Source organism: Podarcis bocagei (assembly GCF_964188305.1).
Source record: "Podarcis bocagei genome assembly, chromosome: 8".
Classification (NCBI taxonomy): domain Eukaryota; kingdom Metazoa; phylum Chordata; class Lepidosauria; order Squamata; family Lacertidae; genus Podarcis; species Podarcis bocagei.
This window is the reverse complement of record NC_138133.1, coordinates 69157194-69174156: the sequence shown is the minus strand read 5'-3', so window position 1 is coordinate 69174156 and position 16963 is coordinate 69157194. Positions and strand designations below refer to the sequence as shown.

General features: G+C 37.6%; 2 protein-coding genes across 4 annotated transcripts in view; one reads left to right on the top strand and one right to left on the bottom strand.

Moving 5' to 3' along the window:
- RNF19A (ring finger protein 19A, RBR E3 ubiquitin protein ligase) overlaps window positions 1-11164 on the top strand; it is a 52257-nt gene extending 41093 nt beyond the window's left edge. The window contains exons 13-15 of one of the 2 annotated variants that reach the window (XR_014010629.1): window positions 515-593; window positions 10699-10800; window positions 10909-11164. Coding sequence is in view for 1 of the 2 variants with exons in the window: in XM_081204523.1 (XP_081060649.1) it covers window positions 515-549 (35 nt within the window). In the remaining variant the exon portion in view is untranslated. Of the gene's footprint in view, window positions 1-514; window positions 754-10698; window positions 10801-10908 lie in introns of those variants that run through there. The other variant, XM_081204523.1, reaches the window with a different exon arrangement.
- SPAG1 (sperm associated antigen 1) overlaps window positions 3792-16963 on the bottom strand; it is a 29135-nt gene continuing 15963 nt past the window's right edge. For both annotated transcript variants that reach the window (XM_081204458.1, XM_081204457.1), the window contains exons 13-19: window positions 14612-14764; window positions 10008-10189; window positions 9518-9659; window positions 8743-8869; window positions 8276-8440; window positions 5337-5705; window positions 3792-5193 (exon numbers count right to left, since the gene is read on the bottom strand). In XM_081204458.1, coding sequence (XP_081060584.1) covers window positions 5062-5193; window positions 5337-5705; window positions 8276-8440; window positions 8743-8869; window positions 9518-9659; window positions 10008-10189; window positions 14612-14764 — 1270 coding nt within the window. In that variant the 3' untranslated portion in view covers window positions 3792-5061. The remainder of the gene's footprint in view (window positions 5194-5336; window positions 5706-8275; window positions 8441-8742; window positions 8870-9517; window positions 9660-10007; window positions 10190-14611; window positions 14765-16963) is intronic.

Sequence of the window (16963 nt, the reverse complement as noted above, 5' to 3'; positions counted from 1 at the left end):
AGTTAGGGTAGGTAAACAAATTATTTCCTTTTGCAAAGCACGAAGACCTTGGAGTCATCCACTAAAAGTAGATTCAGGATAGACAAGTACTTCACATACCACATAATTAAGGAATTCACTGCTGCAGGATGTGATGGCCACTGACTTAAAGGGGAAATAAATAATTTCTCCATGAATCTTGTCTATCAGTCAATGTCGATTAGCCAACAAACTAAATGGGAGTCTCCTTGGTCAGAAGTAGTGTACTACTGAATCCCAGCTGCTGGTGACAAGCATCTGAGGGCTGGGGCCATACTTGAAGGTATCTAAGAAACATCTGATTGACCACTGTTGGAAACAGTCTTTTGCTCTGATCTGACAGTGCTGTTAAGTAAGATCACAGGTTCCACATATTATAAAGAATTAGTTTTATGAACCACTATAGCAGAAGAAACTTGCCCAACAAGGTTTGTAATGTGTAGATGTCATCATTTTTGAATCTTTTTAATTCACTCATACTTCTGTGTGACTGCAGGGCCCAGGCTAGGAAAGAAGCTGCTGCCAAGATAGAAAAAAGCTCATGCGTTGTCTTCGTACTCCACACCTGACTAAATGTAAGGAGTTATGGAATTTCCTTTGGAGTGCACTAAGTTTTGAGTCTTGCAGTTCTTGGTTTGGGTTCTTTTTAAGCAACTATGAAAGCTCAGTATTTCTGTTACTCGATTTTCATACCTGTACAACTAAAACTGTGGTTGTGAATCATCCTTCCTCAAATGGGAAGACAGTGTTAATACAGGGTTCATTTGCATAGCTTTTGGCTTCCAGGGTCTATGTCTCCATTTAATCTCTGTTTGAAAAGCCCATTTAAATACACCATCTTCTCTGTAGAGTATAATTGTTGCTATCTTTTCTCCAAACTCACTTTTAACCAATCACTAGCAGTGGCTGAATTTCAACCAGTGCTGTTAATTAACCTCACATGGGAGGTTAGCTGAATATCTGCAGGAAGGTGGATGGGCTGTGCTGTGCTGCAAGAACCATGGGCGCAGTACTTCCAGAAACCAGTATATGCATGCCACTTTTTGGCATTTAAATATATTGACAGAATCAGTAAGTTATGCATGTGTGCACCTTTGTCTATATTTGCATACTGGTGAAGGATCTAGCAATGGGGAATAGGTGGACAGATAGGGACTGGAAGCATGAAGCAAGGATCTGTGACTGACATTGGACTATTAGTAGCCATCTCTAAATTCATGTTCTCTATTGGCAGCAGGATTTAAAGATTTTTAAAATTTTAGGAGAGTCACCTGCCAGACTTGTGGAACAAGCCCATGGAAAACTGGAATATGCATTGTCTTTACGATTCCATAGAATATTAGATCAACTGTGAGCTTTTAATACTATTAAGCCCTTTCTCACAGTCTTTGCCAGCTCCTTGAGGCTATTTCTACTGACCTTGTTTTATTTCTGTTACTTTGTGGAAGACTTCTAAACAAGCTTTCAGAGAGTGGGTCTTCTCTGGAGTTAGGGCTTTTTAGCCTTCTACAACATTCCTGTGTAGATGACATCTAAATATAGGACTTATTCCTCTTAATAGTGAACTCACAATCAAAAGTGGGGCTATTGAGAAATGAGAAATTAGCACACTTGGGAAAGCCAGAGGTTCCAGAAGTATAAAACATCTAAAAAGCAAATACCCTAATGGGACCGTCTTCCTTAAACAGCCCAATGAGAGTTGAGCTTCTTCAGTGATCATTGGAAGGAGCCTCTTAAGTGCTATATAAGTTGGAAAAGCCAAACAAAGTTGAAGGTCAGGAATTTGGCTGGCTTCCTTTAGCTGTTTACAGTACTGTGTTCTGGAGGAAGGCATGGACATCTGCCTGGATTCCTGAAAAGGAGCACTTCTGTTACAGGGTAAGGATATACTGTAGTAGGTCTCACTTGTTGGTATCTACTGTAATTGCTGTAGGTATTCATATACATGGCTATGCTAAATATATAAGTAGCAATTCATGCACACCAGTAGCAATTTTTATTCTACATATAGCAATTTTGTGACAACTCTCAGTGTGCTAGCCATCACATGAATCTTGACTTCAGAGTGGACAATTTGCTGTCCAACCTTGAGTAAGTTGCAGGATGTTTAGATGACTGTGTTGCTGCAAGTCAGGATAACTTGTTGAGCAAAGGAAATAGGCTCCTTATCTTAGTCTAATGATTGAGTTAGAAGAAAATACTGAAATTAAATGTTACTCTTTGACTTTATAAGAAAAAGAGGTTCTCTATATGGTGAAATAGATAATTGTTTAGGCTATACATGAAATATTAATCTCTATACAACTTAACATATTTTTGAAATAATTAATACATAAAGGCTTTTAAATAAATACCAAATCAAGTGAGTGTGTTAATTAAAAAGCACATCTTAACTACAAGACTGCAATAATGAGGTTAATTCAGTTTAAGATGAAAATGAACAAGAGATCAACGGATGAGTAAGCTAAAATTACTTAAGTTCTAAATTAAGAACACTAGTAGCATTTTAATGTAAACCTATTAGCATTCCAGGAAGCAAACCATACCATTTAGGTACCCTGCACCTATCTGCAAATCAGTGTCCATGGAAGAACCCTGAACAAAACTCTAGCTTAGGATTGACAAGGTGGTCAAGTGACAACTACCAAAACACTGAAGATGGGAAATGATTTTGAAGCACTTTTTAAAAGTTGCATATGAATATGAGCCTGGTAAACTGTCTTCTGTCCTCAGTATTGTCAACCTTTGACTGAATGAAATAATATGACTTATAGGGCTATCAATGGCTAATAGTTGTCAATACCCTGAGAATTTAGTAATCGGACCTATCAAGGCTATTAAGTAGGTAAAATGCAAGCTGTGTGTGCACGTGTCTTGTGTAGGGTAGGACTTTTTGACAAGAATTATGGACGATGCAGCTTTCTGTTTCAGTTAAAAAGAGTAATGTTTAATACTAATCTACCCCACACATAAGGATATAGACAATATATAATATGAATAAATGAAACCTAATAGGGAAAATAACTAATTTCACGTACTAGGATAATGTTCAACACTATACATTAAGTTACAAATCATTCAGGTACAGATACCCTTCAAAATTAAATCTGTAGGTAGGTTTATAGTGTTGTCTGGTATAAGCAAAACACTTAATAAAATACTGTCTACCGTTAGTTCAAACCAAAATTAACTAACATCCACTGAAACCATGGTTCAGGTTGCTAAGCCTAGGCCCCAGAAAGCATATACAAGGAAAACAAGAAAATACTGCTTGTAATAAATGGCAGTGAAAAACTGCCTTAAGCATGATTTTACTTGGAGCAGATTAACTGCTTACCCTGAATTTTTTGTGTATATGGGCTTATAGGACACAGCCTTGCTCCACCTCACAAATAGGTTTCTAATGTGAATCTGCCTATAGAAGCTGTTATGCAAGAGAACTGTCTAGAGAGTTTATGCCTCTTCCTACTTAAGAATGCAACTGAAATGTAATCTCTATTCTTTGTTAATGAGCTAGAAACTGATATGTGACAGAGAACAGAACTGAGGTAGCCAGTTATCAGAGGATACCAAATTATTACAGAGGACATTCCTACATTTGGACTGGGCAATTAACAAGCGTTAAATTGGGAGCATAAAAGTCCCCATTTCATATTTATCAACAATAGATCTAAATTATTGCAGTCTTCTAGAAAGCATCTTGTCAGTGTAGAAAGCATCCTAAAACTGTTGCCTTGCTATGCTAGGGCAATGAAAAGGCAAAAACACAAATATGCCAAATATATTTATTTTTAAATATTTTCTTGTAAGGGTTCTTCAAGGAAACAACTTTCAACCGGGTTAAAGTCTTAAGGTAACAGAAATGTCATACATAGTTTATTTAATAATGGGGAAAGTCACTGACTAACATCACCTTCAAAATAGTGCAAGTACCTGAGCAGTCCCTCCCATAATAAAATTTGATATGCACACTAACAATAAATTACGAGTCTCTGGTTTAAAAATATAACAGTTCTATTGCTTTAAAACATTTAACAACATAGTCTATCCTGCTCCTGTTTTGCTGTTCACTAGTAGTCCACAAGCCATATAAAATGATTTTTGCATACCTAGAAGACACGAAGTAGAAGACGACCAAACTGTCCCTTCTTGGAACCTACTTACCAAAGTGCAGATGTAACTTTACACATTCAGTACCATAAAGTATTTTACTGCATATATTTAAGTTAGCATTGAATTTTAAGAAGTGTGCCAGTGTTTTCCTTTGAAGCCACATAGAATTGGAGCTAGATGCAAGTGTTTGTCCAAGTGCATCGGCGACTGATGGAAAGAAAGGTAGGTTTCAGCTGCACTGCAATTAGATGTGACTAGCAGGAAGAAAATGAAGGCTATAGGCACAAATGCAATAGGATTGTTTATCGGCATAAGTCCCACTGAAAGGTAATGATGCACAATTTCCATTCAGTCAATGGGACTTTTGTACAAGATGTTCTCCATCAATTCTGCTACATGTCCAAAGACATTTCTGAAATAGTAGCATCTTTAGAATACTCTCCTGTATTACAAGAAAGGGAATACAACATAGGTGGCTATATTCAGCCCCATTAATACAGCTTGATGTCATTGAATACATTCTAATTATTAGATAAATATACTGTTATATATGGGACCCACATTTTAGAAACTGTTGATTTGTCCCAGAGAACCATGTCCTCGCTGGCTCATGTGTTCTCTCCCCTCTGAAGAGAATGTGCAAGCCTGAGTCCTGTGCTCCTGATCTCATTGTATAATTGCAGGAACAAAATGGTAAGTGAATAGGCCCATTACTTATAAAGCCATGCGTGTGTACTCTGTAGGATAAAATATATACAAGACAGAAGAGCAGATTTTTCAGTGTGCAAGTACTGTAAAAAAAAATGTACAACATATTGAACAGTCCAGGTAAAAGGCTGACTTTACCTCATGCAAGCCTGCATAGTTTATATGCCCGTCCTACAAGCGTTAAGGGAATGCATGCTAGAGGCAGTTCCAAAATGAAGTTGTTTAAAGTTCAAAGTCTCTCTTAAGGCTCTTCAGATCATCTAAAGAAAATTGTTGGTTTTCCTCTTTGGAAAGAGAATCAAATAGTTGTTGAACCTGTTCTACTTCATTCTTACTAAGTAGTGTTAGCACCATCTGAAAAGGGAAAAAAAATGTGTGGTTAGCATTTATAAATGGTATCTGTAAATGGTATTTGTCTAAATGCCTAGTAAATGCTAGCATTTCATAAACATGCACATTTTCAGAAATAATTGACAGCAAATGCCATAATTCCTTACCTTAAACCTTTCTGCTCTACTCAGGTGGACAAGATGCTGGTACACCAGTCCAGGGTCTTGGCAAAATACATCCGACTGCAGGGCTTGGATAAAGAGCAGAAAAATGTCTCCTTCTAGTTTGTTGCTTAAAAGGGCTGGTAAATCTTTTGGCTCAATCGCTTTCAAGAGCTCTGCACAAGCAGCGATGTCCTTATTGGCATTCACAACATTTATAATCTGACCAAATTCATAGGCATTAGATGGCTTTGAAATAATGAGTTTTTCTGAACTATTCATTGGCACTGCGTCAGTCTCTCCTTTAGCGCTGTCATGATTTGATGTAGCCTTCTCTGAAGCACAGGTCTCTCTAGCTTCCTCTTCCTCATTCACCTTCACAAAGAAATAACCACATGCCCAGTTGGTTTTGATATATATATATATATATATGCAACATGTAACATTTCTTAATTGTGATAAGCAGGAGCACAGTCAGAGAAGTTATTATTGCCACCTGAGTAAAACTTAAAATGTCTCTTGGGAGAAAGATTTTCATAAGTTAATTCTGTCCTAGACATCATCAAAATGATATATTCAATGTCTGACCCTGTTCACATGTGCAGCTGCCAGATTATAACATAGGTGAGCTTGATTGTGGTGGCTCCATCCCTCTCAGTGGGGTGCTAACTGCATGGTAAAAAAGGATGTAAAAAATTATGCCTGGCTCCACCTATTTGCTCATGTTCATCCTCTGCACACCCATGCTGTGCAGGTCTCTATGTTTAACTGACTTCCACATAGCTGGCTGGCTGCACATGTGATGGGGTGTCTGCAATCAGAGCAGCGTATACTAAAAGCAGTAAACAAACTGGTGCACTTACAAAATCAGAGAGGTTGGGTGAGGGAGGGACTATTAACAGTTTCAATGTTAACTCCAGCATCAAAAAACTTGTGTTCAGAACCAAGAGACCGGGCTGAGTCTAGGATAAGAGTTACCAACCTTTGGAGGCCTGTGGGCACACCTGCAAACCAGGGAAACTGCCATGGGCATCACACCCACAGTGTAACACATTCTACTAGCTACAACAGAAAGCTACTTTCAGACCTACCATATTGGCCTGGATATAAGCCTCACTTTTTTCCCAAATTCTGACCATGAAAAGTTAAAAGTGCGGCTTATATTTGTGACCTTATGGTATGCATCCAGAGAGCGGCAAAGCAGTGCCCATCCTGTGTGCAGTCCCCCGTCCTCTCCCCCAAGGCTGGGAAGGGAGAGAGAGAGAAAGGGGAAGGCCGCTGCCAATGCAGCGCAGCTCTGCTGACGCCCAGTATGCAGCCAGGAACACCTTATATTTGGGTTCTTTTCTCTCCCCCCCCCCTCCAATTTTAAAGGTGTGGCTTATATTCAGGCCAATATGGTAATTTCAGTGGAGGAGAGGAAACCCTGCAGATGCCAGGGAAGCCCTTGGTGATCACATGTGCACTTGCAATGCAATGTTGGTGGCCCTTGATCCAGCGCATTTCCCTCTAGCTTCCATCCTGCCCACTTGCTGATTTGGGCTTTTGCTGTCCTTCAATCACTCAACAATAATTTTGACTCAACGGCAAGTGCATAACAACGTTGATAGTTAAAATAAAGTGCAAGTAAACACTAAAGTGCTACTCATTCCTATTTTATAGTTATGTTTTTCATCTTTTAATCTGTTAGGATTCTCTGTTTTAGAAACATTATAAAATTAAATAATAATAATAAAGCTTCACAGAAAATGAAAAGGGGGAATGAAATTAAACCAGAGATTAATGAAATGGAAATTAGGATCAGAAATTATGGCAAAACTACAAGGAAAACTGATGAAATGGAAGTATCCACTATACAAGTGTTTGGAGAAATGAAAGTAAGAGTTTGGAAAACAAAAATGACATAAATGAAGAGAGATCTGGATAATCTGACATCGATGGAATTGAGAGAGAAAGAATTTGACCTATGACTTGGGAGTGATCCTAGGGATAAAGCAATTAAATCTCTGGCATTCTTTTTGGAAAGAGAAACACAAAAGGAAGAGTTGGTACTAGATAAGGCTGAAAAAACATGGCAAATACAACAGGAAGTGGAAATTGAAGATACAGAACTGGGTGTGGGCCAATGGATACATAATAAAAGGATTTTGGAGTATTATCTCAATATACAATCACAGCAGATAGATTCTTATATGCACAAAGGAGGAAACCGGAGGCAAAGTTCAAACATTTAATTAGAGGGGGGGAAACATTCTTGGCATTTGTCATTATTAACTGGGAACCCCTTTTTGAGTGAAAAGGAAAATGAACACAAAGTTAATATACCACTCTTCATCATAACATCTCAGGGTGGTTCAATTTTCACATTTATAGTTTTTTAAAGAAAATTTGCCAAGCGCATAAAGCTGAATGCAAACAAGTTGTGAGTTACCTGTAATATAGAAAAGGAAGCAATGGGACTAAGAGGGCATTTTAAATTTAAATATAGCATCAAGATTTTAAGCATTACAAATACTTTGGGTGTAATAAGTAACATTCTAAACTACCTTACTTTAGTACTGTAATGGGATTCTCTTTATGACTGCTGTATAATAAGCAATAAGTAAGCCAAAACTATTTACTTTAATATGGTGTTTACTATGTGATAATCAGCTGGTGGCTAGCCACATTTGTTTATAACATCAAACAAAACAGGATCCTGTTAATAAAACACAAGCCCAGAAGACCCTAAGCATGATTTGCAAAAGTATAGACTAGCTGGTCCTAGCTTTCCACTATTTTCTCAGAAAAGAGTCCCCACAACCAGCAGGTCTACAACTGCCTTGCACAACTTACTTAGCTTGCCAGTTACCACAAAGTGCTTGAGAACTCAGCAGTTCAATCCAGACATTTCTGAATTTTACACACTTATAGGCCCAGTACATGATTTTTTTTTAACTGAATACCTCTTGGATTTCAATTTTTTTCCTTTGCTTTTGTTGCCCGTTGACTGTATGCTCATTTTTCAGTTTTAGCAACTGTGTTGTTTCCTGCAGCTCCTTCTTTGCTTCATCAATATTTGAATCTATTAGAAGAACTTTCTTCAGATCATCAATACTGGCTTTGTAGTTCTGAAATGTTTAAAAAGTCAATTATGGGCCTTATAAACTGAATAGCTGGAAATATCACAAAAATTACAAATACTCAGAAAGATGAAACATAGCAAAACATAGTAAGAACTGGCATTAAGACCAGGTCAAGTGATGCTGTGACTACCACACAGTGTTCCTCCAAATCAGCAGTCAGCATTTTTCCATTTCTGTTTCTTCAAACAACACGAATTCTCCCTCCTTCAAACTTTTGATAATTTAAATGTTATCATTTATGCTATAACTAACACTGAGCAAGTTAAGAGCTAAAACTCTTTTCTTACCTGTAATCCTTTGTATGCTAGAGCTCTTCTGTATAAAGCTTTTATGTTAGAGTCATCAATCTGAAGAACATGATCACAATCCTTTTTGGCTTCTTCATATTGAAACAGCTTCAAATAACAAAGGGCCCTATAGAGTAAAAAGAAAAAAGAAAAAGCACTGTAAGAACATAGGGTAGCACCCATAGAACCCCGAGGCCAATTCTCAAAGTCCCATCATTTGTATATTAAGAAATGTGTATAGTTGTAGTTATAAGAATGGCTAAATGGCCAACCTAAGTTTGATTCTGATATACAGTCGTACCTTGGTTTTCAAACAGAATGCGTTCCGGAAGTCTGCCCGACTTCCAAAACATTCGGATACCAAGGTGCAGCTTCCGGTTGGCTGTAGGAGTGTTCTGCAGCCAATCGGAAGCCGCGCCTGACGTTCGGCTTCCAAGGCAAAGTTCGCAAACCAGAACATCTACTTCCGGGTTGGCAGCATTCGAGTTCCAAGTTGTTCATGAACTAAGCTGTTCAAAAACCGAGGTACGATTACTAGTTGGAAAGGCAATATGAGAATTGTGTGCCCAGATGTTTATGGGCCTCCCTGCATAGCAGAGTATAAACGTCTTAATATAAAGGCATAGACTTTCATATAACAGAACGGCAATGTAACTAGCTTTCAATTACAAAATTAAAGTTGGACAAAATCAATTTCCCACTAAAATGAATGACAAATGCCTGCTGATCTGAATAAGCTGAGTTGCATCTGATAGTGTTTTAAAATTCTCCTTACCTGTTGGTGTAGATAGTCTGTTCCTGGGAATTTAATTTGATGCATTCATTGTACTTTATCAATGCTTCTTCATAGTTACCCTTTTTCACAAATTCATTTCCTTTATTCTTAAGTGACTTGAACATTTCTTCTGGTTTTTCATCTATTTTCCCAAACAGATAAACAGATTGTCAGTCATCGGCAAACTTGAGTAGGGAGAACATTCATGCACTAGTTTTGCGGCAATCAGAAAGCAAGGCTGGAATTCATAGGGTATGGATCTATTTCTTAAGACCAAGTTCATACCATCACGCTTTTCACTGGATAATCCAGGCTTTGGGGGAACAAGAAAGTTGTAGAGGAAGCAAAAGTTAAGAACTCCCTCCCCCAGCCCATGCAAGGACACTGCAGTGAGAGTATGAAAGCTATATATGCAGCTCTTTTGTTACTAGCAGGAATTTCCCAAGTATTAAGCTTTCTCAAATAAAACATTTATCAACAATCATGTTACACATACTAGGAAAATGTGACTGTTGATCTCCATGCTTGGCTGCATTTTTCTTCTGCTTTGGCTCTGCAGTAACACTTCCTCCATCCCACCAATGTAACTGAGCAGAAACTGGAACAACAGGAATCGGGGATAGCTTCTCCCTCCAATTTGGGCCATCCTCCTCTATTAAAGTTCTTGTTATCCTAGAGAAAAACAAGGTGTTGTTTTTTTTCACTGACGGCAATAAAATGCAGTAAACTAATTAGGTACGGTAATTAAAATACTGCAACAATTTAAATGGTATGCATTCAAGTTTTTAAAAATCTTTTTGAAAAATCACATTAAGCTGTTTTTATTTATTATCCATACCCATGTTATCTTTAGAATGCTAGTAACAATAACATTATCTATTGACAAAATAAAAAAATTCCTTCTAGTAGCACCTTAAAGACCAACTAAGTTAGTTCTTGGTATGAGCTTTCGTGTGCATGCACACTTCTTCAGATATCTGGTATCTGAAGAAGTGTGCATGCACACGAAAGCTCATACCAAGAACTAACTTAGTTGGTCTTTAAGGTGCTACTGGAAGGAATTTTTTTTATTTTGACTATGGTAGACCAACACGGCTACCTATCTGTAACTGGAATTATCTATTGAATATGTCAACTAAGTACAAGCATGAAAGCCACATTGAACTGTTTATCTCTTTCAGACTCAGTGAGAACCACGTGCATAGTACACACAAATCAGCCCCAAGATAATCAGATTCTGTTTATTTTGTATTGCTAGGAGCATTCCACTCATATATTTTGAGGTATTCAATAATTACTTCATAGGAATCAAATTCAAACCAAAAGAGTATTTTTTCAAACTTCATGTTTTATAATACTATGTCAACTTAGTTTAATTCTATTTCACATAGTGCAGAAACAAATACTTTGCAAGCTGAAAATGAATTACCAGAAGGAGAAGGAAGCAGCTGAAATAAGGAGATGGGTTGCCAGGAAGAGAGCAATAAGCAGTGAAGCAAAAGCATAAGTAAGACCTAGAGAGGGGCTGGGGAGTCCATGTGTTCAGAATTACGCAGGAGAAGCCATCATAAGAAGCAAGAATGTAGAAGGTATTTGGAGTAATTCTTAAAACATCTAAATGCAAATATAAGATGAAAAGAATGGAAATCCTAAGTTTATGACCTCCAATTTCTACTTCATCTATTTCACATGACAGAAAACACCTGAATATACAGAGCACCAATTAAATATATTCAGTGATATTTGATGTCAGTCATATTCAGAGCTGGACAACTGAAATCAATGGGCAAGTTATGTTAAGCCCAAGGTTTTCAGTGGGTCTATTAACACTGGGTGCTTCCCACCATTTCTCAAAGCAAATATGGAATAAAACATTTTCTGTTTAACCAAAGCAAGACACAAATCTCTCAAGCACTTTTCAAAGACTGATGGACATGCCATGAACACTGTTTATTTCTTTAAATATCACAGGGTTTAGTTTCAAATAGTTTACATCTGCACCAGACAACCACAGTACAAAAGGCTATCCAAGCTAGTCTAAAATACATTGTATGGCCTACAATGTTTTGTGGATTGAACATTAAAAAATGTTATTCAGTGTGATGAATACAAGATAAAATGGAAATATTGCACATATGACTTAGTGTTGGAATGTTAAACTCTTACAAAGCTCCAACTGTAAACTCATTAAAATTCCAGGGTTATGAACCTAAGCTCTTGTTTGGACAAATGATGGAAAAATAGTATCTTGAGCAATCACAAGAGCCATATTTAATAAAACTTAAAACATGAACTAAAATTGATAGCACTTAAGAGACATATATAATCATCTCAGGTGACAAAAATAAAAGGGAATTATTTATTATATATAAGCAGTTTTATAACTTGAAAATTATTATTTTTAATGATTACCCCCTTTTTAATAACATCCAAAGTGTGCTAGGAAAGAAAAAAAAACTTTATAGTAGCAGATCTTGGTAGATAGCTCCCTAATTGGCATGTCAGTTCAGTTTCCAAGTAGTGTGTCCCAAAAGTGAAGTGGGGTTATTATTATGGTTCCTCAAACTAATATTAGACTTTCAATGGTGACAGACATATAGGTATATTATGTACATTAATAATTGGCCTTTAGTGCAAGAAACACTTAACTGAGTGGTCAACAAGAAACCACTTTTCTTAAAGGCTCCCTATTAATACAGTAATGTACAGTACAGATCTTAAGATTAAATCTGGCAATACACTAGAGATCAATTTACGGGGAAACTAAAACTGCACTAAATTTATTGTGCCAATACAGTTATCACAGCAATAAAGCAAACTTATTAGTACATTAATCAAGATGTTTAGGCCAAATGGTTTCATTTTGAAAGCTGCATTCATAGCAAACCTCTGCAGTGGTATTCTGCTCCAATACATGCAGGCTTCTTCGTACAAATATCCCCAGCAACGTGGGAGTTACATCCACAGAAAAGGATGTTGCACAAGATTATATGCATGTTTTATTTAAAAACATGTACGTATATATCACTTAGTATTTTTAAATAACTAATGGTATACAGTCTAAAAAGGAACAATATTTCATTAAAACAAAAACACAACCTAAGACCCGCAAGAAATAGTAAAACACATAAAAGCAAATAAAGCAGAAATCTGGATGATTTCAAACTTGTAAAACTTAATGAGTCAGGGAAAGCCTGGGCAAAAACATAAGTCTTCAGCAGACATTGAAAGCATCTGTCCAAGAGGGACACTATTTGCTTGTTCAGTTCTCTATGAAGGTCACCTACCAGGACAACCAAAGTAGTCTCTGTCCCAAATCCAAACAAGAAACCAGACTGAAAAGGATCTAAATGCCCTCTATCTAGAAATATAAAGAATTTGGGTGTCATTTATGCTGGTTTACGGCCATAATAAATATTTGTTACTGCTGGGTGCCATCACTAGATGCTTACGCACTTTGTCCAAAAAGGGTATGCAGGACACAGACGACTAATTGCCCAGATTGGTGGCATCCAAGAAAACATTGCCAGTCACCTTTTCACCATAACTTCCTTTCCTGCCTTCTCTCAAAGAAGCATTTACAGATTCACCCAACCAATCATTCCACCTCTTGCTGCAAGATCCTTGGAGGTATAAGGCTATTATGTGTACAATCGATCCTTGCCTGTTGTAGGCTTCAAACCTCCAATGATGCGCAAGATGAAGTGTATCCATAATAACAGGGTGAGCAAGAGTTCTAAATGCACATAATGATTCTGCAATTACTATGGCATTCAAGACAGAGTGGATGTGAGCGACTTCATGCAGGAAATGTCTTGTAAACAAGTGTAGACAACAGATCAGTTGTTAGAGCATGAGACTCTTAATCTCAGGGTTGTGGGTTTCAGCCCCACATTAGGCAAAAAGATTCCTATATTGAAGGGGGGGTTGGATGAGATGTCTCTTGTGGTCCCTTCAAACTTTACAATTATATGTTTATAATATTCTATGAAATCAGTTACAGTAAGGGTAAATGCCCTCTCACCACTCGGAAAAGCTACACTTGCCAAAATCACACGGACCAAATTATGATGGAACAGTAACATTTAATAGCCACCATCACTACTACCACTGAGTACCACCAAAGAGTCTGAAAATGGGTTCTAGTCTGTGTTGGGTTGGATTCACTTTGAATATTTCACCACTGTGTGTCTAGCTGATGTACCTGCTATTTCACTGTTTCAATCATCCCAGAAACTGGAGCTGGGCTTTAAAAAGTGAAGTAGAGATTTAGAAGCAATCATGTCAACTGCCCTAGTCATTTCCCCATTCTAGAGGTAGGCTAGGGGTCCAACAGGACTGCTAGACATTGGAAATAGAAAACTCCCAAAGAAGCACCAAGAATCCATTTAGATGCATCCATTCCCAGGCAAACTGTTCTAAATCGGTTCCCCACCCCTGCAGAGATTAGAGGTCCCAGAGAACCTTAACACTGTGAGGCAGCAATCTGTTCATTATAAGGGGACCACATCAAGTTCCCTAGAACCCATCATTCTGTCAAGTACAAAACACTGTATCAACATTATAACCTGCCAGAAGCATGAAGCTCAATAATGATTGAGGCTGACCCATGGTGGTCATGCAGCCATGAAATCCTGAAATTCTCCAGACAAATGTATAATTAATTCTCTCAGGTTCACCAACCTGGGTGACTCCAAACCACTTTACATCAAAACCACTACTGCTAAATAAGGCAGAGAAACTGATGGTGGTGAGCATATTTACTAAATCACCTTCCACATATATATCTCAAAGTAACGTACAGAACAGAATAAAAGCAACTAAAAACAGCACAAAAAATAGATGAATTTTAAAAGGAGGGTATGCAGTAAAGGAAGCAGTATACAGCCCCCATTTTTAATTATTTCTACCCATCATATGGCTATATATATACAGAATTAGATTATCACTAAACAGACACCTGGCCACAAAAGATTTTTGTCCCCATTCAACAGATCAGTATATGAAGTCCATTTAGATGAACTGACACTGAAGCTTGTAGTCGTTCCACATTGGTATGCTACAATTTTATGTTCATGTTATAAATGGTTTTACCTGTTAACACTGTCATTTGCTACCTGGATTCCACTGTCTATTTGTAGTACTGTTTTATAATCAACATATGCCTGCCGATATCGTTCCATAGACTCATAGGCCATTGCTCGACGCAGAAGAGGTTTCAGAGAATATGGATGAAGTTCTAGTGCACTAAGGACAAATGGCCAGAAGTTATTACAAATACTTGAAAGAAAAACACAGAAAAAAACATGCAGAATTTTGATATGCTTATAAACATGTATGTTTCAGATATGGACCTATCCTAAAATAAATCGAAGGGAAAGGAAATAATGGACCAAGCGGTCTATTGCTATTTTATTATATTATTTTTTATATTGGGACAATATAAAGGAAAGTCTATTAATCATATAGATAAGAGACAGATTTAAACTGAGTGATACTTATTAGCAGAGAAGCAACTCAGAGGATTAATGGTTGTCGTGCTTAAAGTAGTATCTAGGTCAGGAGTAGGGAATTTATGGCCCTCCAGATGCTACTGGACTACAGCTCCTATCATCCCTGACCATTGGCCATGTTGGCTGAGGCTGGTGGGAGTTGGAGTTCAACAACTTCTGGAGGGCCACAGATTCCCCATCCCTGGAAACCCAGCCAGATGGGCGGGGTATAAATAAGAAATTGTATTATTATTATTATTAGTTGTTGTTGTTGTTATCTGTATCTATATCTATATAGCTTGCAGATTGTTATAGTTGCAGAACGTTAAGTATGTACAGGTACAAAATACAGTGGGACCTCTTGTTGCGTTCCACTCTTGTTATGAACTTTCAGCTTACAAACGTGGCAAACCCGGAAGTGTTTACTCCAGGTTCACCACGTGTGTATGCACAGAAGTGCTTGATCGCGCCGCGCACATGCGCGGAAGAGGCGCTCTAGTTGCAGACTTTTTGGGGTGTGAACGGCACCCTGAAACGGATTAAGTTCACAACTAGAGGTACCACTGTACACCCAGAGCCTAATAGCTGAAAAAAGTATTTATTTATTACTGTCTCCTTGCAATATACACAACTGCCAATTACTTGGTCCAAATTATCTTTACAAGTAATAGTACCTGAATTTGTCACCCCTACATGAAAATACACAATACTGCTATATACAGTATTTACCTACAAATGGTTCATCCCATTATATGATGAACTCTGTAGCTTTAATAAAGATATCATAAAAGAGTAACATCCAACATTTTGGTATTTTTATAATGGAGGGAGAAGCACTTGTTCTGAGAACTCTAAGCATTTATGTAATAATATGAACAATGTTAGGTAGGACTTGAATTCAAATAAACATTTGAATCAAGAAAAGCAGAATTCTGTGGCTTATATAAATTATGCAAATTAAGACTGTTTAGAAATATTTCCCCTGTTTGCATAATTTATTATGTGTCAGGTAATCATAGGGAGGGACAAGAGTTATGCAAAACACCAAACCAAGGTGCTTAGCTCTGGAAATCCTGCTGTGCCCACTCTCTGCCTTCTAAGACTTAAGGCACTGCACACAACTTTCAAGCCTATCTTCGTAGTTTCAGTGGTGAGGAACTTCAGCAGGTGGGTGAGTGGCTGAGCTGGAATTTCTCAAAGAATTTTCTGAGAATTTTCTGGCGATTTCCTTTTTTGAGCCCCTCCTGAAGCATCAGATAATTCCATTCCTCCCCTGGAGAATATTTAGAAAACAGACTCGCCAATCTCACCATTCAGTAATTTGGGATACAGTTTTAATATTTAAAACTGGTCCCTACTCCTACCGCTCATCCTTCTTAGCTCATTCAGCATTAAGTAACAAAAGCTTCTCAGTAAAGAATTTTATGATTACACTCTCTGTCCATTATTTTCAAGGCAGAGTTCTGAGCAGTGAGTAATGACAGAGTTAAGCACTGCCTCCAATGTTATCACAACCCCTTACTACAAGTTCTTTGTAACTTCTAAAACTCTCAAATTCCTAAACCAACAAAAGTTGGTGCAATTAAAGATGCCAACCTCTTTTGTACTTATTTTTATATAACAATGATTAGTTGTCTCGGACAACTCTGACACCTGAAAGCTTGTGTGAGTTGCCTAACAATTATGAATTATATGTTGCCTGTGAGATTCAAGAGCTATTAAAGAAAACTGTGATCCAAAAAAATGCTTATTAAATCAGAAATTTAACTCTATTAAAACAGAAATTAAATCAGAAATCCTAACACAAGGTAGCCAACATGGCATCCTCCAGAGTCCAGGCGTTATTGGATTACAACTCCAATCATTCCTCATCATGACCATGCTGCCTGAGGCTGGCAGGCAGTGCAGTCTAATAACACCTGGAGGGCATCACACTGGCTACCCCTGTATAAAA